Source organism: Corythoichthys intestinalis, chromosome 17 (assembly GCF_030265065.1).
Source record: "Corythoichthys intestinalis isolate RoL2023-P3 chromosome 17, ASM3026506v1, whole genome shotgun sequence".
NCBI classification, from domain to species: Eukaryota; Metazoa; Chordata; class Actinopteri; order Syngnathiformes; family Syngnathidae; genus Corythoichthys; species Corythoichthys intestinalis.
In genome coordinates this window covers 29,433,314-29,455,438 of record NC_080411.1, presented here as the reverse complement: position 1 = coordinate 29,455,438, position 22,125 = coordinate 29,433,314, and the positions used below count along the sequence as shown (strand labels likewise).

Genomic DNA, 22,125 nt, shown 5'->3' with positions numbered 1-22,125 from the left:
CAGATAAGGTTAAATTGAATTACACGGTATTGTTCTTAAACTTTGTAAGATTTTTTCGATTTAGATTATCTCGATCACCCAAGAGTCTTTACGTTATTCAGACAAATCTTGACGGTTTTTAGTCAACCAACCGTTGAAGGTGACGTTGCGGTGCCTGCGAGTCTAAAAATGGGGAACATTATCAAAAGAGTCGTGCTTCTTTCTTGCGTTTCTCCTATGCGATTCGACGCAGTAGCGCGCCTCCTAGCGTCCTTCGCCGGCACTGAAGCGATAAGTGGCTGCCTTGGGTAGGGAAAAGCTGGGCACGGGGGATCCATCTTGGCCGTAAAAAAACAGACCAAAAAACAAGAGGCGAAGAGTGACGGCGACGACTTTCCTGTCAACTGTTATTCCCCATTCTCGCATCGTCGACGGCGTTGTGGGGGAGCCCCGGGAAGGGCTTGTTTTGTGGGCCGCTTGTAGGATGTCCCGTCATGAGGGTGAGTTGATAAACAGCGCCGCCGTGGCTAACTGGGGCTATGCTATAAGCTTCGGTCCAAACTCAAAACGAAGCGAAAGACTCAATACAACTCTTAATTCTAAACACGTTCCATTACAAGCAGAGGTAACGACAGCAATTTTACGTGTTGAAAGCTTTAATAATTCGGGACTGACTCGAAAACATGGCGTAGCTTAGCAGTTAGCCGTTGCTAGGAGCTGCTTTTAGCCCCGGCTAGCCGTGCTACGTTCGCTACCAGCGTCCAAATCTTGTCGCTATGTGCTTGCCTTTTGCAATTTAAACACAAAAACTATCACAAGTAGTCATACAATACGTACTCTTAATATATAGTAAGTGAATAGTAAGCTAGACAGGGAAAAAGTGTCCCGTCGAGCTAGTGCACTGTCATCAAGAGTCAGGCCGCAAAAGTCACCAACGTGTCTCATAGACTTAAACAAGTCTACAGAATTTATTTTGGGAGCTTTTCAAATAAAACCGCAGTGTTACAGACCCGAACTACAGGGCTGTGTGCTTGTGTGTGTCTTTTTCAGTCACATCGCTCAAGGAAGATCAAGGAGAAGGGCCTTAAAGGTGGAACTTTATTGCACCTGACGTGCTCTTTTAAAAGTTATTTTTGAAACGAAGTTTGTTTGAAAACATTGTGGGGAATACTTGGCAGTCTCTGAACAATCAAGGAACAGTTGTCGGTTATCAAGCAGTCACATGTGCTTATTTACCTGCTGATTGTGTGCAGGGATTGCTTAAATGAATCCGCTATAGGGCATTCATGTAACTGATTGGTTTCCAGCTATCATTCGCTGGTTGAATGATCGCTGCCAACCATGCCAGTCAATGTGAAACGGGTGTCTAGCGCTGTCAATGGCATTGAAAGATGAGCATTCACAGCCAGTCCTACCAGTTTAAATAAACTGGATGTCTATTTTTGTCAGTGGCAGGCAATGAGATCGATGTAATGAGGGGAAAAACAACCTGAGTTTTATTGGGGGCCATAACCAGAGTATTTTTATTTTTTAAATTTTTAAAAATTAAAAAATATTGGACTAAATATTCTAATAAAAATATGCTGCAACCATTTCAGGGTGGACCCCACCTCCTGCCCGCCAAGACCCTTGTGAGGATAAGTGATATAGAAGATGACTTAACAAATGAATAAATATAATTATGATTGGAAAGAAATTTACAATTGTAATTAAAACCTGACATTCACATGTGTACATTAGGCATGTGTCCGTATGAGATTCTGACGGTATGATAACCTTAAGCAAAAATTACAGCTCTAAAATGTTTTACTTTGAGATATCCGGGTTGGAAAAAAAAAATACTTTTTTCAATTGAACTGGATTTTTATTTTTCAAAACATTAGCAAAATTGGAACACAAGTATCGTGATAAGTTAAAATAAATGAAAAAAAAAAAACAAAAGTAACAAATATTCTAAATAAAATCAAAATAAATGCAGTCGTTTTGGTAAGCCTAAACCCACAGCTCAACATTATTACCATCAGAACAAAAATAATTGAATTCCATAAAAAGCACGTGTGTATGACTCGTATCATGTTTTACCTTATACACACAATCTCTTTCTCAAGTTGACAGACAGAAACAGACAGTTGCCAGAGAGAAAAAAACACATTTTACCACCGCTAGACACACTAAACATACTGGAGTTAACTCCTGTAGTTGATTGGAAATGTTGATGACAGGGTTTACTAACCTTTGATTTTGTATAAATGCGAAATCATTAGCAGTGTAACGGTACACAAAAATCTCGGTTCGGTGCGTATCTCGGTTTTGAGGTCACGGTTCGGTTCATTTTTGGTACAGGAAGAAAACAAAATGCAAAATATAAATGTGCTAGTTGTCTATCACACACCTTTGGGCTTTCAACAATAGGAACATTAGCCTATACAAAGCTAGAATTCTGCTCAAAAAGTAGCGGGTATTTAAAGATAATCCGACAGCAATTTGCCTTTCAGACCCTGCGTATTGGTCAGCTTTCTTTCTGAAAGAAAGAGGAAAAAAGTCGAGTGCTAAAGAGAAAAGCAATCCCAATGACAAAGATTTTAACATGTATTTTACAAATGAAATGCCTCAATAAATCATTTTTTTTCTTTTGAATGGTTTTCAAAAGCTTTATTTGTGGATTTTCTCAAGTTAAAGCGCCACACAGAAATGAATAAATTCAATTGTGTAAGCAGGATATTTGTATTATTCTTATTATTTAATTACAAGTGTTTTAGCTCATTTCAATGTATTTTATTTAAATGGGCTATTATTTGTTATTATGTGTTTATATTTTACAAATGTGAAGTAGTATTCATTTATATTGTATATTTTATGTTGTATAACTTCAGTTCCTATGTGAATATTAGTTCCTACTTGTTTTGTTGTGGTAGGAGGGTTTTGTATTGAACACGGGGCCGTGTTGGTTATTATTATAGCAGAGAAGACAGCAGTAAATCAACAAAGACAAGTCAACTGTGCCCCGATCTACCACTCAAGAGATCTGATGGACTCAAAAAGTGGGTTACGATTGCATATTAGTTTGAAAATCGACCGGATCCACCGTATTTTTACACGAGTGACTTCCGGTCTGCCCGATCCTAGCTACCGGTAGTAGTATTGACGCAGGAGGGTCGCGTCTCGCGTCAAATAATAAACGCTGCCGTTCTTTTCGCGTGCGTCGTGTTGAGCCGCTTCTGGGACGCGTCTAACACGTGGCCGCACTGCGACTGGTGTGCATTGGCTGATAGACTTTCACGCCCGCGTTTCACTGCGTTCACGCGACGGCCACGTTGTCGCGCCGTTGACGTTTCTGGGTTATACTGTCCTACCGTGTTGGTCCTCATTATAGTAGAGAAGACGGAGTAAATATAATCTACACAAAGAAACTGTAACCAGATCGACTCACAGCCTCGAAAAGTAAGGGTTACATTACATCAGAAACTCGTTCGGTACGCCTCCGTTCCGAACAGAGCACCACGTACCGAAACGGTTCAATACAAATACATGTACCGTGACACCCTTAGAAATCATACTGGAGGTATTGCCTCCTCGGCAGCCACCCTCCGCAAACATGTTTTACATGGCGGTTGGCCCTCCTCTAAGTTGCGGCCGTCTGTAACTTTTCTGTAGCCGAAGTATTCCCAGCGATTTCGTTTTCTCCGATGGGGAAAAAAGATAGGAGTTTCACCTCCTCAAGTTATCATGTAGCACAGCTGACTCACTGACACTGAGCAACAACCGGTCGGGGAGGGTTGAGCCTTTTCGCCGCCAGCGAGGGATTTCCCCATGCATTTTTGGGACATAGAAAATAGCTAAGACCTTAGGAAAAATTTTGTCGTTTTGAAACCTTGATGTTTTCATACCACGGTATACCTTGAAACCGGTAATCGGCACATGCCTAGTGTACATAAGATTTTAAGTCATGGACGACACACTTCATACCCAAAATGTGATGTCCACGTTTGTCTACGTCTTTATCTTAACTGGCAGTGTAGTAACACTTGTCCTAGTATAACATACCACTGTGCTGTCAGTTAGTGAAAATATCTGACAGATATAAGATTAATTTGCTTGCAAAATTTTCAAGTCTATCTTGAGATACAATAAAAGCACTATGGAAGTAGAACCTGTGACACAGAAAATGCTTACATTTTGGGAACCTTGTTACAATGACATTATACAACCTGCTATGCAGGGGAAAACAACACCAGACACGGGTCATTCTGTGTGATTATTGTCCCTTGTGTCGTAACCGTCATAAAGAAACCAAAGAAAAAACACTGAGCTGACTTGTCTGATTAATTAAATGTTCCTTTTTTCCCCGGAAGGTGTGAGCTGCGACGCTTGTTTGAAAGGAAACTTCCGGGGAAGACGATTCAAGTGTCTCATCTGCTACGACTACGACCTGTGTGCGTCGTGCTACGAGAGCGGTGCCACCACCACGCGACACACCGCAGAGCACCCCATGCAGTGTATACTAACCAGGGTAGACTACGGTAACTTCTTTTCCCTTGCTGTTTCCACGCAATTGTATGTTTAGTGCGTACGTTTAGTAAAACGTGAGGATGACATGGGGGAAAAGAGTTCTAGAAAGTGCATGTTTTTTGTGAAAATGCATTATTTTTAAGGGGGGAAAAAAAGGAAAACATCTAACCTTGTATGTTCATGTGTCTTTGATTAAGTACTGTATATCTGTATAAAAAAGTGATAAGCCATCCAGTCAAAATGGATTGGATGTCGCTCCCGGTTAATGGCAGCCAATTAGTTTAGGAAAAAAATTTACTTTATGAAAAGTCATGTTTTTTGTTTTTGAGAAGACTTTCTAATATTTTTGGGAAGTTAAATGATTTTCAGAATGAGTCTAATGGTTGGATGATTATTGTGAGAAAGCTCACAGCACTGCAGGAAGTCTCTCTCATTAGGCTTTAGTCGTTTTTCAGCATTTTCTCACAACTTTATTTGAGAAATATATCTTCCAAAAACATTATAAGGCACTTCTATCCTTACCTCACAGTTTTCATTTGTGTACCCCTAAAATGCCATTATTGCTGCCGTTATATGCTTGCTATGCACACAAAGCAAAACGTTCCATTGAGAAATTGTCTGTTCAGTAATTTAACAGTAATGTGTTTTTTATGGTGGAAAACACTCAGGTGACTTGAAGTACCGCTCTGAGACCTTCAATTTGGCCAAATTTCAGAAGGTCCTATATGCATGTGTAATACATCATTGGAAAGCTTAAAATCTCAATTTTCTGGGGGAAGAAAAATTATGAACATGAGGGCATTTAAAAAAATAAATAAAACACCCCTGAACCCCAACTCGAGTTGAGAGCATAATTAAAGACACCATAATTTTAACGAGATATTATCACGTACTTGTTTCGATCCAAACTCTCAGTGTAGCATGCTTCACGGAGTGTCATGACATAGCCGTGAATGTCCACAGCCGGGCTTTTTGGAGATTTTATGGGTGAAACACGGTGATATAACAATGGTCGCAATGCAGAAATCGCAGACAGCAAGGAATGGTCTAGATTTTTTTTCAAATAGTTACCTTTTTAGTCGTTTTAAAAAAAAAAAAAGTTTTAATTTTCTTTGTTTGGATCGATTATTTATCATCTAAAATACTTGGGAAAATGCAACAGTAACAAAAAAAAAAACACAATTAAGCGATAGTTATGAGGTAGATATCCGTGACTTTTTTTTACAAACGCCATTTTTTTCATTGTAACATAATTTGTTTAAAAGTTAAAAATATGCGAGTGAATAAAGTCGTTTTTTAAAAAAAAAAAAATATTTTAGACATCAATTAATGATTCTAAGCTAAAAATGATCGACATTTCGAGTAATAAATATAATTACTTGCATTCTTTTTTTGACTGGGTTGAAACAAAAGCGGTTGCTCGGTGTCTGTAAACGGGGGTCGTCAGGGTAAAACAGACAAATTAAATATAGTTCGGGGGCTTAATGCACCTAGAAACTGCTATGGCACCTTATAGACATATTGTTCTATCAAACACAACAGGTCTTTTGGCTTAAAATACAGCTGTTTATTTTAAAGAGAGGTGCAATAGCAGAAATTGCTTTTTGTAGCCTTGTCTGTGTTTTCCGCCAAATATCAAAACATTACAAATTCAATATTGCCCACTAAGAGGGATATTAATGCTTAGAGGGAAAGACAACGACTGGCGTAAATGATTTAAAAAAAAAAATGCAAATCATGTAGAGAATGGTTGCCCAAAATTAATTGAGTACACTAATCTCCCAATTTCTTAAGACCTGTGATAACGAAGAAAATGTTTACCAAAAATGACACCACTTATCATCGCAGGCACTTACCGTAGTGATGTTAGTTATACCAATACAGATACACAGGGATAGCCTCGAGCAAATATTTATATGAATTTTAAAACATTTTTAGAAACGTTTTTCACAACTATTACCAATCAGAAAAAAAAATCTTTAATTTATTAAACAAGATTCTCTCTGCTTGGATGCTCTGTGCTTACACGCAAACGTGAGTTGCGTATCCTATTAGAAAAGTTTATACTGGATTAAGAAAATAGTTCTCACGTAACCTGCGAAGTGTGTGTACGTATTTAGGTAACTCCCAACCATTTTAAACAACAAAAGCTACTTACTAGTATTTTGACTAGACAAGACAGTTACTGCAGTAGTGTGAATATTTTGATATGTTAATATTTTCAAGAACTGAGCTGAAATAGCTAAAATAAGTATACTTTTTTAAACAGAGATATTGGACGAAAAAAGTGTAACGTATTTCAACAAAAAAAAGTATCATTTCCAGTGGAGATTTTTTTTCTCACAAAGACACGGTTTATATTTCTAGGGGTAAAATTGAAAATTTTATTTGAAGGTTTTATTAATTATGTTTGAAGTAGTCTGCATTTGCAGTAATGCTCACATCATCCATGAATGGTTGCTGTTACCCTTGTAGATTTGTATTATGGCGGCGACACCTTCTCACTGGAGCAGCATCAGGCGTTCACGTGTCCTTACTGCGGCAGGATGGGCTTCACGGAGACATCCTTAAATGAGCACGTCACCGCCGAGCACCCAGAGACGACCACCGAGGTGGTGAGTATGCCCACTCTGTTCCCTTAAGACTTTTAGAGAAACCTTATCAATATTACCAGTCCACCGCAAGTCTTATTACCGGTACTTTTGTCTTTGTTTTCCAGATCTGTCCAATATGCGCCGCCTTGCCTGGGGGGGATCCCAATCATGTCACAGATGACTTTACCGCCCACCTCACACTTGAGCACAGAGCACCTAGAGATTTAATATCCTTTCAAAAACGTAATATCACTGAACATATGAGTGACAAAATGGCTTATATCGCATTGATATTGTTTATTAGCAGCTAATTCAGCAACCCCGGATTTGACCTCCCAATCATTGAATTAGTTTTGTCATGTTCTTGTACTAACAATGAAAAAAAAAAAAAAAAACATAGAGCAAAGCACTTTTATTTATTAGTTGATATTTAATTCAATATATATATACTTATTTTTGCATTTAAATTTTTAAAACCTTATTTCTTCGTATTTATATTCATTTATTTTTTACTTTTATTTAATTATATATTAGGGATGTCCCGATCGCATATTTTTGCACCCATGTCTGCGTCCGAGTCATCTGATTTTGAGAATCTGCCGATACGGAGTCACGATCCAATACAGGAAAAAAAAAAAGTTTTTTGGAACAAAAGTTCCAAACATGTTACAGTACTGTATAGACCCTACTCACCTACGTCACAAAATGACGTGTCACTGTGTCTGGCCGCCATATTGTCCGTCATTTTTTAGCCCTATTCTCAATGGTTTCAATTAGCCGTGCAATTTATAGAGCAATTCATGGAAGCCCCGGTGTTATCTGAGGCTGTAAACTCATTGGATGCGTTGCATAAAAGGCGTTATGTGGAAAAGCTTCAGTTTATCCATTCGCCAGATCCATATTTGATGCCTAAATCGATGTTTTTCGACCCGCTGTCTTCGCCGTCTCTGCCTGACATCTGCTACCCTGATATTTACAACTATCTTGTCCACACAAAATCAGCCTATTCTCACGGAAGTTTGAAAAACTTTAAGAGCTTGGAGGCTTATAAATACTTCGTTGCTGGTTGGGTGAAACAGGTCCTCGTCCACGAAAATTAGCAGGAATCTATCTTGTGCTCGGGAAGGTGAGTTACGAAATTTTCAATTCAAAATATTTTGTTCTTGCTAACATCCACTGTCAAGTCTAATGTATTTCATGTCATTTGTGAATGGAGCTAGGGCTTTTAATGTTTATATGGTTTAGCGATAGCACTCTCACTACATACATATATAATATGTAATAAATATGAAGTGCGATAGCACTACTCCAGATTGTCCCTAGTTGAATTTATTTTTTGGCTTTTGACCTCAATAGTGAAATTGTAAATTAATTGTATGACACCTGTCTTATTATCCCCTTATAATTCTATATTTTCAGGTAGTTCATTCACAACGTCTGAGTGTATGTTGTCGGCGATTAGCCTAGCAATGATCTTAATTGTGGTTGTCAGCCCAAAACCCTCTAAATATATATTAAATGCATCTTACCAGATATAAAATGACTACTACATAATCTGTGGTAATCGTTTGGAGCCCAGTTTTCTCGTCGAATTGCAGCAGCCCATCTCGCTCTCCTCTCCGGGTCTCTCGGAATCCGGTAGAACTTCAAGTCTCTCCGTCTATCTTCTCTGTTACTGCAACCGACCGCCACACGCCTTCACCATTTTGATTATTAATGTTAACGAGCAGAAAAACACGCCATAATAGGAGGTATTTACGTAGCGGTAATGCATCAACAGTGACGAGTTGACGGACAATATGGCGCGGGGGCGTGGTTGTGACGTCATGTGAGTAGGGTCTATACAGTACTTCCTCTTCTGCTTTTTCCGTGAGTGATGCGGAGTATAAAAAGTATTTTTCTTTTGCCAATGCAGTTGTAATTCTGGATTATATATATATATTTTTTTAGCCCTTAAAAGATTATTATTATTTTTTTAAAAGTATATATTTTTAAAATACTAAAAACCCGATTCCCATCCTCTGAAAAATGCCCTGATCAGCCTGATTTCAGATCACGTGACCGTGAGCATCCCTATGATATGTATTCTTCCATATTTCTTTTTTGTATTTGTTTTTGTTTTTTAATCTCTTATTTTTGAATTTATAGTTTTTATTTTCACTTTTAATTATTCTTTTTTTTTTATTCTGGCAGTTTTGGTCCTCCATGTTAAATAAGCTAATCTGTTAGCAAGTTATTGCAAAATGTCTTTTCTGGCCTTTGACCTCATTACCCCCAAATTAAAGAACCGCTTCCATTTCATATTATAAACATATGATAGAAGTTTGATAATAATCGCTTTATTCGTTCTTGAGTTATCTTGCGTACAAACGTTTAGACATTCATGAGCTCCGCCTTCCATAGGGTTCAGTAAAAACAAAATTGAGTAAATGTTAATAAAAACAATTAATGTAATAAAATTAAAGTGAATGAAAAAAAATAAATCCTCCCAGTCAAATTGGAATGGACGCCTCGTGCTGTCAATTGCAGCCGATGAATTCAACGAGAAGGTTATGACAAATTAACAAGGATTGCTAGAGACAGCTGTTTTCAACGGTCAACACTTGGACACTTTTTTTTGTCATCGTTACAAATTTTCGTAACTGATAATGATTGATACAAGCAACACAATCGTTTGTTGTAAGCATGTCAACAAAAATCGCTGCTGCTTTCTTTCAATGCGGCAAGTGTTGACAACAGTAAAGTCTTGCAGCACACTTTACTACAATTTGCCCGTTTTGTCGAACACACATTTTTACCTGATATCCATCGCTTTTATGACATCATGACCTTTGTGAAGACATACAGGCTTACCTCGCTCTCTTTTCTCAAAGATGAAAGAAACACTTATGACTACCGTTTTCTGCACCGTTATTACACTTTAACACACCTCGCTTCACGATGAGTCGAGCAGCGTTCGGCACGTTCGGCGGATGTTCCATCCTGGGCGGGGACTGGGCGGTCCCCGAGCACGACGCACCAACATGCACTTTACCGGCGGCTCCACAGGCGGCCTGTCCTCATCCACGTCATCATCACAGAGCTCCACCTACACGCCCAGCAACAGGGAGGCCATGGACCCCATTGCTGGTCAGTATTATGACGACAAATATAGCCATGTCCTGTTAACGTAGCGGTCAGTTTGTTGCCACAATATTTTTCAAAAATACTTAACCCCATAAAAACGTGGACTTCACACGGACACTTTAGGTCAAGTAGTTTCACAATATTAAAGTTTGGTATTAAAGTGTCCCTTACATGATCAGAAATGTACGGTAATGTCCACATAAGTGGACGCTAGGTCTCAATTATAATTTTTTAAAGTTTGCATACTTTGCAATATACTTTATCGTCATATCGCTAAGCACTAGGTACATATTAGAGATGTGACCAAAAATTTGGCACCGAAAACAGCTAAAATTGCATTTTCGGTTTTCGGTTAAATGACCAAACGTTGACCACCGAGAAGTGTGACAACCTCAGTCCTCTTGTGATGACGTAATCAATACACAGCGAGCTAACACTACTGGCTCACAGCCAACATGTCCGCCGTGAAGAATTCTGCCCACTGGCCTGGCTCTTGATCGATTCAACTTGTTGCACAAGAAAACGCTGAGTCTTATTTTACTCTGTAGGAAAGATTGTAATAGCCTTGTGAAGAGCTTTACAATTTTCGGTGAAAATAAAATAGCTTTTTGTTGATGTTGTGAACTACATTTCCATACAAACGTATGTCGAGTTTTATTTGTTTAGCATAGCAATTGGAGGCATCAGACCCATTTTCGAGTGTTCCAAAGTTGGCGTGAGTTGCAATTTCTGATGGGGTGCAAAATCTGACAGAACACCTGGAACGCATCTTTCCATAAGGGTTTCAAAATCAGCACCTTTCAAACTAAATTTCTTGAGTGTTCAGAGTTGTAGGCAAAGGGCATGAATCAGAATAAAATGAAACAAAAGTATTTTTGTAAAAAAATTATTTCTATGTATTTTTCAGCCTTTCGTTTTATTCGGCCAAGTGTTTCCAATGTTTGGTTTTGGCTTAGAATTTTGCTTTTACTACATCTTTCGTGGTTTACCGTAGGCAAAGATTAAATAGTTAGTTTTGGTTTTTTTTGTTTGTTTTGTTTTCCTTCAGAGTTGTTGTCGCAGCTGTCGGGTGTGCGACGCGCTGCGGGCGGCCAGATTAACTCATCGGGGCCGTCGGCCTCACAGCTGCAGCAACTACAGATGCAGCTGCAGTTAGAGCGGCAGCAAGCGCAGGCGGCGCGACAGCAGGTGGAGACGGGCCGTCATGCCGCCCGGCGCGGAAACAACCCAACTAATTCCGCCGCCAGCTCAACCGCCGGCGCCGTCCCACCGACCTGCGCGGCCGCGCCCATCACGGGAGCGCCGGCTGAAAGCAACCCATCAGCTTCATCCCACAACTCACAATTTCTATTAGCACGGTACGTGGCATTTGCTTTTATTTAGCATGCCTGTGTTAGGGCCACACAGAGATAGGAAAAATATAGGCAGAGAATGAAGTCCTAAAATAGTTTTTTCACCATCACATGAATCATGACGTATCATGACAACTTTCCGCCATCTTGGACCTCGCAAGCATAATTTTTTTCATCTTACATCAAGGAGAAAAAATGGAAACCGATGTCATTTTCGGCAAGATACAATTAACAGGCAAAAATTGTGAGAGGTATAATAACAAGATTACATAGATTGGGTCAATGGATTCATATTTGTTGACAAAATTGATATTTAAGGACATTGTTAGCTGCTTTTGGACTGCCACATTTAGATTACCTGGACATTTATAATTATCAGTGTTGTCACTAACGTGTTAAGAAGTAATGCTTTATTGTAATCTCATTACTTTCTTTGAGTAACAAGCAGTCTAACGTGTTCATTTTTCCAAACCAGGAATCTGATTAAAGTTACCTCAGTGTCTTTGCGTTACTATTTCCTCACTATGTATGTTGAATTAAGAATATTGTCATGTACGAAGAGCATTTTATATAATAATAGAAAATGTTAGAAAGGTTTCTACTACGCATTTGTTTTCATGGTAACTGCTCATAGTTACTTCCTGTTGTGGTCTCGAGTTACACGCGCTAAGTGTTTTGGGATGCATGAGGATCGTGGGTGCACATCCGAGCCAAGTGCATTCACCAATTGATCTGTGTGTGCCCATAAATGTATGTGTTTTTCCTTCTTTTTGGAGAGTTCAAGCAATAGGTTGGAGCCGCTACATGCGTGACCGTCTCGTAGCTTTGCCATTGCAATGGTGGGTACTCATCGGCGAGCATTGTTTACATCATATTCGTGTTGTACATTTATGCCGTGAGGTAACGTGATCGTTTAGCGTCTTTGGGATGTGTTGTAAGTCCGATTAAGTGTAAAGCGCTTAGTTGCCGCCATGTTTTGTGGCCAAATTGACAGCGTGTGTGTACGGCATACTTCCGGGTTGTGTGCGCTAATTCGCGCCCGCTCCCACCTTTGTGTTTGTTGCACTGTGCAATTCATTGGTGTGTTGTTGATTATTGTGCAATCAATTGGCATTGTTTTACATTGGCACTGATATGCTGTTAACTCCTGAACCCTAACCCGAAGTACTGAATTTTTTACATTAGGCCTAATCTTCAAGTTAGCGGGGGTTTAATTAGTCGGTGGAGTAAATTTAAAAATAAAAAAAGAATAAAAAATTCCGTGTTATTTGTTAGTTTCAGGGCTACGGAGTGGCTAAGCTAGCACGAGTCAATGCTAGTTGAAATCAACTCCACTGACGAATTAAACCCCCACTATCTTAAAGATTAAACCTTATGTGAAAAAGTCTGATCTTCGCCTTTAAATTCAATTATCGGAATGTCGATTACATGCAATGACATTTTTCTGTTGTCTTATTTTTTAGGCAGCAAAGGAAGAGAAATTGGTAAAAAGTAACCGATAAATTACTTTTTTAGTAACTTAGTTACTTTGATAATGAACTAATCAGTAAAATAACGATTACTTGTTTTGAGGCATAATCAGTAATTAAATTACTTTTCCAAGTAATCTATGGCAACACTGATAATTACCTGATAAACACCAGTACTTAAACCCACCAAACTTTGAAAGTGACAAGGAGCTTTTATTGGCGAAAAACATGTCTACTGGACTGTCTCAGAAAATTAGAATACACAATATTCTAATTTTTTGAGACAGTCCTGTGTATATATACAGGACTGTCTCAGGAAATTAGAATACACAATATTCTAATTTCCTGACTGTCTCAGGAAATTAGAATATTGTGTATTCTAATTTCCTGAGACAGTCCTGTATATATACACAGGACTGTCTCAAAAAATTAGAATATTGTGTATTCTAATTTTAGAATTAGAATACACAATATTCTAATTTCCTGACTGTCTCAGGAAATTAGAATATTGTGTATTCTAATTTCCTGAGACAGTCCTGTATATATACACAGGACTGTCTCAAAAAATCAGAATATTGTGTATTCTAATTTTCTGAGACAGTCCAGTACATCGTCATTAGTAAGGTGACTAAATTTTCCATGTACACTCGCACACATAGATTAATTTCAACCAGACCTGTTGCCAGACAGGGACTATGAAATGTGTGGGACGGCACAATAAATATTCCGCTCTGTCTTGTCTATACATTTTGAATTGCGTGTGTTTCGGCTATCACCGTGGATCGGTTGAATCTCCACCCATTGACCTAGGTGAAGATTCAAGGGAATTTGCAATTCCCAAGCGGTCTCCAAACCCACATGTATACCAATAGTGCTACTGCCATGAAAGGCGTTGCCAACCCATTGGAGGGCAAGTTACGGTTTGATGCCTTGCCTTTCAATTACTTTTTAATCCGTATATATACTATTATTTATTTGATATTGTGCTTTTAGAATGACAATTTAATTTTGCATGAGGGAGCAGCATGATCTTGTGTCTTAATCGTATTAGTCTTGCAAAGCTATGGCGTGTGTTTGTGTACAAGCGTGGTGTGAGGTCCAAGATGTGCTTTTCCATTTTGGCGGAAGTGTGGTGAAAAACCTATTACTAGAAAATATTCATATTATTACGCTATGGGCAGCCTCCAGTGCACGCCACTGTGTTTGTAAGATCCGCCATTATTTTTGGGTCACTGTTGAGGTTAAAAGCTTCAATCCACATTATGTGACGATGATGAGCGACACAACCAGCAACCCATGTCGAGGTGATGACGTAACAGAATCGAGTCATGATATTACAAGAAAGAGTCATAATACAGGTAGTCCCCGGGTTGCGACGTACCCGACTTTCGTGATTTTGACTTTACGACGCCTGTGAGTCCAGTCTCTAGTCGTTTTTTTTTTTTTTTTTTCTTCAGTCACGTAAACATTACCTAGTTCTCGTTGGGGTTCTTCATGTCAGGTTCCCTTCCTCCGCCAAACAGCGTCCCCGCTGTCCCACAGTTGCTTTCCACCGGGAGATCTGCCTTCAGATCACATTTCCTTGTTCTCCTGAAACTGCATCTGCTTTCTCCCCGGCACTGACTCCTCTTGCGAGTCCCGATCCGTTTTTATTTAGTTAAGACAGCGGTGGCTCCCGATCACTTATCTTCTAGACCCCCTCTCCCTTCTCTGGTTAACAGGCCCCCCACATGGCGTCAACCGGAAATGCATCTACAGTGGAGCAAATAAATATTTAGTCAACCACTAATTGTGCAAGTTCTCCCACTTGAAAATATTAGAGAGGCCTGTAATTGTTAACATGGGTAAACCTCAACCATGAGAGACGGAATGTAGGGGGAAAAAAAACAGAAAAACACATTGTTTGATTTTTAAAGAATTTTTTTGCAAATAATGGTGGAAAATAAGTATTTCGTCAATACCAAAAGTTCATCTCAGTACTTTGTTTTGTACCCTTTGTTGGCAATCACGGAGGCCAAACATTTTCTGTAACTCTTCACAAGCTTTTCACACCCTGTTGCTGATATGATGGCCCATTCCTCCATGCAGATCTCCTCTAGAGCAGTGATGTTTTGGGGCTGTCGTTGGGCAACACGGAATTTCAACTCCCTTTACAGATTTTCTATGGGGTTGAGATCTGGAGACTGGCTAGGCCACTCCAGGACCTTGAAATGCTTCTTACAAAGCCTCTCCTTTTTTGCCCTGGCTGTGTGTTTGGGATCATTTTCATGCTGAAAGACCCAGCCACGTCTCATCTTTAATGCCCTTGCTGATGGAAGGAGATTTTCACTCAAAATCTCTCGATGCATGGCCCCATTCATTCTTTCCTTTACACAGATCAGTCGTCCTGGTCCCTTTGCAGAAAAACAGCCCCAAAGCATGATGTTTCCACCCCCATGCTTCACAGTGGGTATGGTGTTCTTCGGATGCAATTCAGTATTCTTTCTCCTCCAAACACGAGAACCTGTGTTTCCACCAAAAAGTTCTATTTTGGTTTCATCTGACCATAACACATTCTCTCAGTCCTCTTCTGGATCATGTGTTACTGATGGTAGCCTTTGTTACTGTGATCCCAGCTCTCTGTAGATCATTCACTAGGTCCACCCGTTTGGTTCTGGGATTTTTGCTCACCATTCTTGTTATCATTTTGACGCCACGGGGTGAGATCTTACATGGAGCCCCAGATCAAGGGAGACTATCAGTGGTTTTGTATGTTTTCCATTTTCTAATAATTGCTCCTACAGTTGATTTTTTTTTTTTTTTTTTTTTACACCGAGCGTTTTACCTATTGAAGATTCGGTCTTCCCAGCCTGGTGCGGGTCTACAATTTTGTCTCTGGTGTCCTTCAACAGCTCTTTGAACTTGGCCAAATACTTATTTTCCACTCTAATTTGGAAATAAATTCTTTAAAAATCAAACAATGTGATATTATGTTTTTTTTTTTCCACATTGTCTCTCATGGTTGAGGTTTACCCATGTTGACAGTTACAGGCTTCTCTAATCTTTTCAAGTAGGAGAACTTGCACAATTGGTGGTTGACTAAAGACTTATTTGCCCCACTGTAGCTGACGATAGCGCCAACAGATTCACAGTTAGTGTAGGCATTCAATGTATTTCTTGTTGTTGTTTGTGTTTCTTCTCTCTCTCCTTCTTTTCCCCCGGTTGGCTGCTTTGTCTTAATAAACAAGGTATATTGAATGATCACAATGGGAGTATGTCATACTCCAATGTGACACATTAAAACTGTTCAGACCAACCGGACACTCAGACTTCATTCTCCGTGTCAAACAGCTAAACAGGACAGTTCTTTAAAAAAAAAAAAAAAAAAAAATGCGCGGAAATTTGGGTTGCGTCGCCAGCGCAGGAACGGAACTCGTCCGTAACCTGGGGACTACCTGTATTACGACTTTTACTCCCGTAGGCAAATTTTTTTCTTTGTATGGCCCTAATACTCCAATCATACCATAGTAATACAAGATACATTAAACTGTGAGTGTCGCCACGGTTGCTGTGTCCCATGTGCAGGCTGAACGAGCCCAAAATGTCGGAGGCGGAGCGTCAGCTGGTGGAGGGCGAGCGTGCCGACCGCAGCCTGTTCGTGCAGGAGCTACTACTGTCCACGCTCATGCGCGACGAGAGCTCGTCGTCCGACGAGGATGAGCGGCGGGACTTCGGCGACTTCGGTGCCATGGGCTGCGTGGACGTCATGCCCCTCGATGTGGCGCTGGAGCACCTGCAACTCCGCGAGAGAGCCTCCGCCGCCAATGAGCCTCCGCCGCCGCCTCTTTGATGTCCAGGCGGTGCGCAGACTCTGTCCCACCTGCTGCAACTGTCAGTGATGGACGCTTCCCCCCTTCCTCCGAAAAAGCCCCTCCCGTTCTGTTCTTGTTTGTTTTTTTGGGGGGGGATGATTGTAATGTCAGACCATATTTGGTTTTTACATGTAAGCAACACTCTAAGGGGAAGCATACATGACAGGTGGGAGGAAAATTTTAATTGTGGCCACAACATACAAATATAACCAGCATGATATACATGCGCACAAAATTCTAATCGTAGCCACAAAATAGGTATAATTTGCTGAAAAAATTTGTGGACAAGTAATCGTTTTAACAGGAATATCGCTGGGAATATAAATCAGTTTATCACAAGTAGAAATCTAACCAATCTGACTTGGGAGGGTTGACACATTCATTCGCAGCCAAATTTGTTGGACATGTATTCCTGTCAGTTGCAGGCAATTGGCTGCAAATACCATTTCTATTGAAGTTGTTGAGCCACTGGTCCTCTTTGGCGAAAAATTACCTTTTTGTTTCTTGGTTTCACATTCTGTTAATATTGAGGCCACAATTTAAATCCCCTTCCCCATGTCATGTCTAGGGCGCCATAAAACTACACCACATTAAGCAGGTTCAACACAGCAACGGAGTGAGCATACAGAAATATATCTAGATCTATAAATATATATATACATATATGAAGAATATATGACGGTGATAATCATACAGTTCCCCCATCAGTGGAAATGCTTGACGGCCACCAACCATTGCTTCCTATGGGACGCAGCTCCAAAACCTCACTGCCCTCACTCATAGTCCCCAATGCCCCGCGCCTATAAATAGCCCCCCACCCCACCATTGACAACCCCAGAGGACGTGGGGCCCCTCTGCCCAAGCTGCTGTGTGTGTTTCTGACTATTATCAATAAAAAAAAAAAAATTGTTCGGATGGGTTACCGTAATACCTGCATGCGTTCTTTGCAGCGTGCATGACTTAATCATTCAAAAGGAGGAAAAGACTCAAAATACATCCAGTTAGCTTTCCTACGATGGTTCTAAAATCAGGAGAATGCGCTTTCTTCTCAGTGTTTTTGTTCGTGAAGAAAAGCAGTGTCCAAATACGCACATTGGAAGGGAAAAGTTTTGAGAAATGTCGAGTAGACGCTGTGTACAATAATCCATAGACGAGTGCTTGTGTCTACTCATGTTTTCATTTTTTTGTATTACAGGAGACATTATTTTTCTGCTAAGGTTAGCACTTTGTATTTATTCTTGTTTGTTTCGGAGCCTTGACGAATTTCGCTGCCTTTGCGCCTTCTATACGTTGACCCCTTTGTGTACATTACAACAAGATGTATATTGAATTTGTGGCTTTAATAATGGTTCAAAGACTTGAGCAGACCTTTCTTTTATTTAAAAAAAAAAAATGTCTAGAGTATAATAAAACCAAACTCTGCACAGTTTTTGGTGATGCCAAGAGGCCCTTTTCAACTGCACACGTCCATGTATTGGAATAAATCCTTAATGATTCAAAAAAAGTAATACCATAAAGACCCGGTTTGCACATACAGTGGTATGAAAAACTATCTGAACCTTTTGGAATTTCTCACATTTCTGCATAAAATTACCATCAAATGTGATCTTTGTCAAAATCACACACATGTAAAAACAGTGCTTTAGCTAAAACCACCCAAACATTTATAGGTTTTCATATTTTAATGAGGATAGCATGCAAGCAATGACAGAATAGGGGAAAAATAAGTAAACCCTTTGCCTAAGGAGACTTAAAGAGCAATTCAAATAATTTTTTACCAATCAATTTAAGTCAGGTTTGTTCCTAATCATTAATGAGTGTTTTAAAGCTGCCCTGCCCACTATAAAAAACACACCTGGTAAGATTTGTCTTCATGAGATGCATTGGCTGATATGCATCATGACTCGGTCAAAAAAGCTGTCTGAAGACCTGCGTTCAAGGATTGTTGATTTGTATAAAGCTGGGAAAGGATACAAAACCATCGCTAAAGTCTGGATGTCCATCAATCGACTGTCAGAGAAGTTTTCTTAAAATGGAATTTGGCACTGTTGCTTCTCTCCCAAGGAGTGGCAGTCCACCAAAGATGACGCCAAGAGTTCAGCGCAGAATACTCAGTAAAAAAAGAACCCTACAGTCTCTCCTAAAGACAAATCGCTGGCACAGTCCAATATCTCTGTGCACACATTAACTATATGTAAAACTACGGCCAATAATGTTGATGGGAGGACTCCACGGAGGAAGCCACTGCTGTCTTAAAAAAACAAAAAACGCTTGTTTAATGCTCGCAAAAAGGCACTTTTGGCAAGTTTTGGCAAAATATTTTGTAAACTGATAAAACCAAAGTTGGATTTTTTGGGAGTAACAACATATGTGGAGGAAAAATGTAACAGCTCACCAACATTAACACCTCATCCCCACCTGAAGCATGGGGGAGGGAGCATCATGATTTGGGGCTGTTGTCCTGCCTCAGGGCCTGGACAAATTGCAATCATTAATGAAAGAATGAATTCAAAAGTTTAACAGGTTGTTTTGCAGGAAAACCTGAGGCTGTCTGTCAGTTGAAGCTAAAAAGAGGATGGATGTTTCAACAAGACTGCTCCAAAACGCATAAGTAAATCAACTTAAGAATGGTTTCTGAAGAACAAAATACACGTTGTGGAGTGGCCAAGTCAAACTCCAGACTTGAACCCCATTGAGATGATGTGGCATGACCTAAAGGCAGCAAATCATGCCAGACATCCCTGGAATCTGACGGAACTACAGCAGTTTTATAAAGATGAATGGGCCAAAATTAGTCCTGATCGATGTGCCAGACTGATCTGCAGCTACAGGAAGCGTCTGGTTGAAGTTATTGTTTCCAAAGGTGGGGTCCATGAAATATTAAATGTGATGGTTCAGTTACTTATTTTTCCCCCTTCTGTCATTGTTTGCATACTATCCTCATTAAAATATGAAAACCTTTAAATGTTTGGGTGGTTTTAGTTAAGGCAGACACTTTTTTTGTCAGTGTGATTTTGAAAAAGATCAGATCACATTTGATGGTGATTTTATGCAGGAATGTGAGAAATTCTGAAATGTTCAGATACTTTTTCATACCACTGTACTAGTATGTGGATGTCACATTTTGGGTCATGTAGGCCCCACTTGTATACCAAACTTTAATTTTGTGGCCTACATGATCCAAAATGATATCCACGTATGTGGACACCAGGACTCAATAAAAACAATGACATTAAAAAGAATAAACACAAACACTATACCAACCAACCAAGCAAAGAACAATAGTAACAAGTAGGTTATGATAAGGATAAAGCCAATTTGTGTTTAGTACAAAAAATACGCTTTTTTTTTTTTTTTTTAGAGGCTATGGAAAAAACTTGCATAGTGAAGACCAAAATATATATAAGTATTAAACGCAGTGGTGTCAAAAGAAGCATGTAAAGTAGTAGCATTGCAAAGGAATATTTTTAGGTTGCAAAAAAACCCAAACCTATATAGCCTACTTCCGAGACTAAAAAAGGTAAGATTCAAATGACAGCACAAAGATGCTGATACATAATTTAAAAATATACGAACGCAGAAACAGGATTCTTCCAAAATTAAGATAACACTCTGGTAACAGGATTATAACTTTGTTCTCTGTTTTACCCTTTGTGAACAAGGGACCTTAAATGTACATAATATTTTGTGAGAAATGGAGAATCGGATGAGAATGAATGAAAAATGGGAAACACTTGTGGTTGGGGTACCAAGCCATGAGGAACTTCGTAAAAAATAAAAATCCAGTTTAAATTGAGAGCTTCACATATTCTGTAAGTGACGTGTTAATCAACCAATTAGTGTCACCCAGAAGCAGCTGTTGGCAAAAAGGAGGATGACCTTGAAGGTCTGACTGATCCCAGTGTCCAGCAGATCTTTGCACGGTAAGAAAGCCCTTTACTCAATCTGCTAAGTCTTCTGACAAAAACACTGTCGTGACCATACAAATCCTGCAATGTGTGTTTGTGTGGCAGCTGCTCTTGTCACTTCTCACCATAGGCGGAATAAGGGGGAGGTTGACAGTGCCCACCGGTATCCAAAAAAATGTCATTGCATGTAATTGACGTTCTTTTAAATGGATTTTAATTGGAAGTTCATAATTTTTTTTTTTTACATTATTTGGTAGAGTTGATTTCAACAAATTCCGTGCAGTTTGTTATTTGTCAGTTTTAGGGCTCCGGAGTGGCTAAGCTAGCACGAGGCAATGGTGCCTGCTTAGCATACAAATCTTACAATTTTTTTTATAATTGGTCAAAATTAAACTACACCTGAAGAGGCAAGATGGATATTCAGAATTTATTTAAACTAGGGTGACCATATTTTGATTTCCATAAAAGAGGACACTCAGCCCGGCCTCAAGATACTTGAATTTTACTCGAAGTTCACTCAAAGATGCCCATATCACTTTAATCTATTTAAAGTGTGCCCCATCACTCTGGATGGAAAAATGCAGTTTGAAAAAAAAAAAAAAAAAAAATGAATTAAAAAAAAAAAAAAAAAATATATATATATATATATATATATATATATATATATATATATATATATATATATATATATGGCGGAAAACACTCAGGTGAAGTTCTGCTCTGAGACCCCCAATTTAGCCAACTTTCAAAATTGTCCGATATGCATGTGTGATACATCACTGGAAAGCTTAAAATCTCAATTTTCTGGGGGAAGAAAAATTTTGAGCAGGAGGGCATTTTTTTTTTTTTAAATATATTTTTTAAACAGCAAAACCCTATCTGGAGGTGAGAGCCCGCGAGAACAGAATTACAGACGCCATGACTTTAACGAGATATTATCGCATACTTACTTTGTTTCGATCCAAAAACTCCATGTAGCATGTATCACTGAGTGTCAAGACACAGCTGGATTTTTGGGGGGATTTTATGGGTGAAACATGGTTATATAACAAGGGTCGCAATGCAGAAATCGCAGACCTCAAGGAGTGGCCGAGATTTTCTTTTTCTTTTTCATATATTTACCCTTTTAAACGTTTTTTTCCCAACTTTTATTTGTTTGGATCAATTATTTATCTTGAAACATATCAGAGAAAATGCGACAGTAACAAAAAAATTACAATTAAGCGATAGTTATGAGGTCGATATCCATAACTTTTTTACAGACTCCATTTTTTTCATTGTGACATAATTTGTTTAAGAGTTTAAAATACGTGAGTGAATAATTTTTTAAGGTGTTT

The 22,125-nt window shown here is 39.2% G+C and overlaps 1 protein-coding gene across 1 annotated transcript; it reads left to right on the top strand.

Annotated features, from left to right (window-relative positions):
* The first annotated feature begins 230 nt into the window (after positions 1 to 230).
* kcmf1 (potassium channel modulatory factor 1) lies at positions 231 to 20,844 on the top strand. Its single transcript, XM_057819892.1, has 7 exons — positions 231 to 479; positions 4,332 to 4,499; positions 6,964 to 7,103; positions 7,208 to 7,309; positions 10,022 to 10,211; positions 11,257 to 11,566; positions 16,594 to 20,844. The coding sequence occupies exons 1-7, from the start codon at positions 464 to 466 to the stop codon at positions 16,856 to 16,858; spliced, it is 1,191 nt and encodes a 396-aa protein (XP_057675875.1). The 5' UTR covers positions 231 to 463; the 3' UTR covers positions 16,859 to 20,844.
* The last annotated feature ends 1,281 nt before the right edge of the window (positions 20,845 to 22,125 follow it).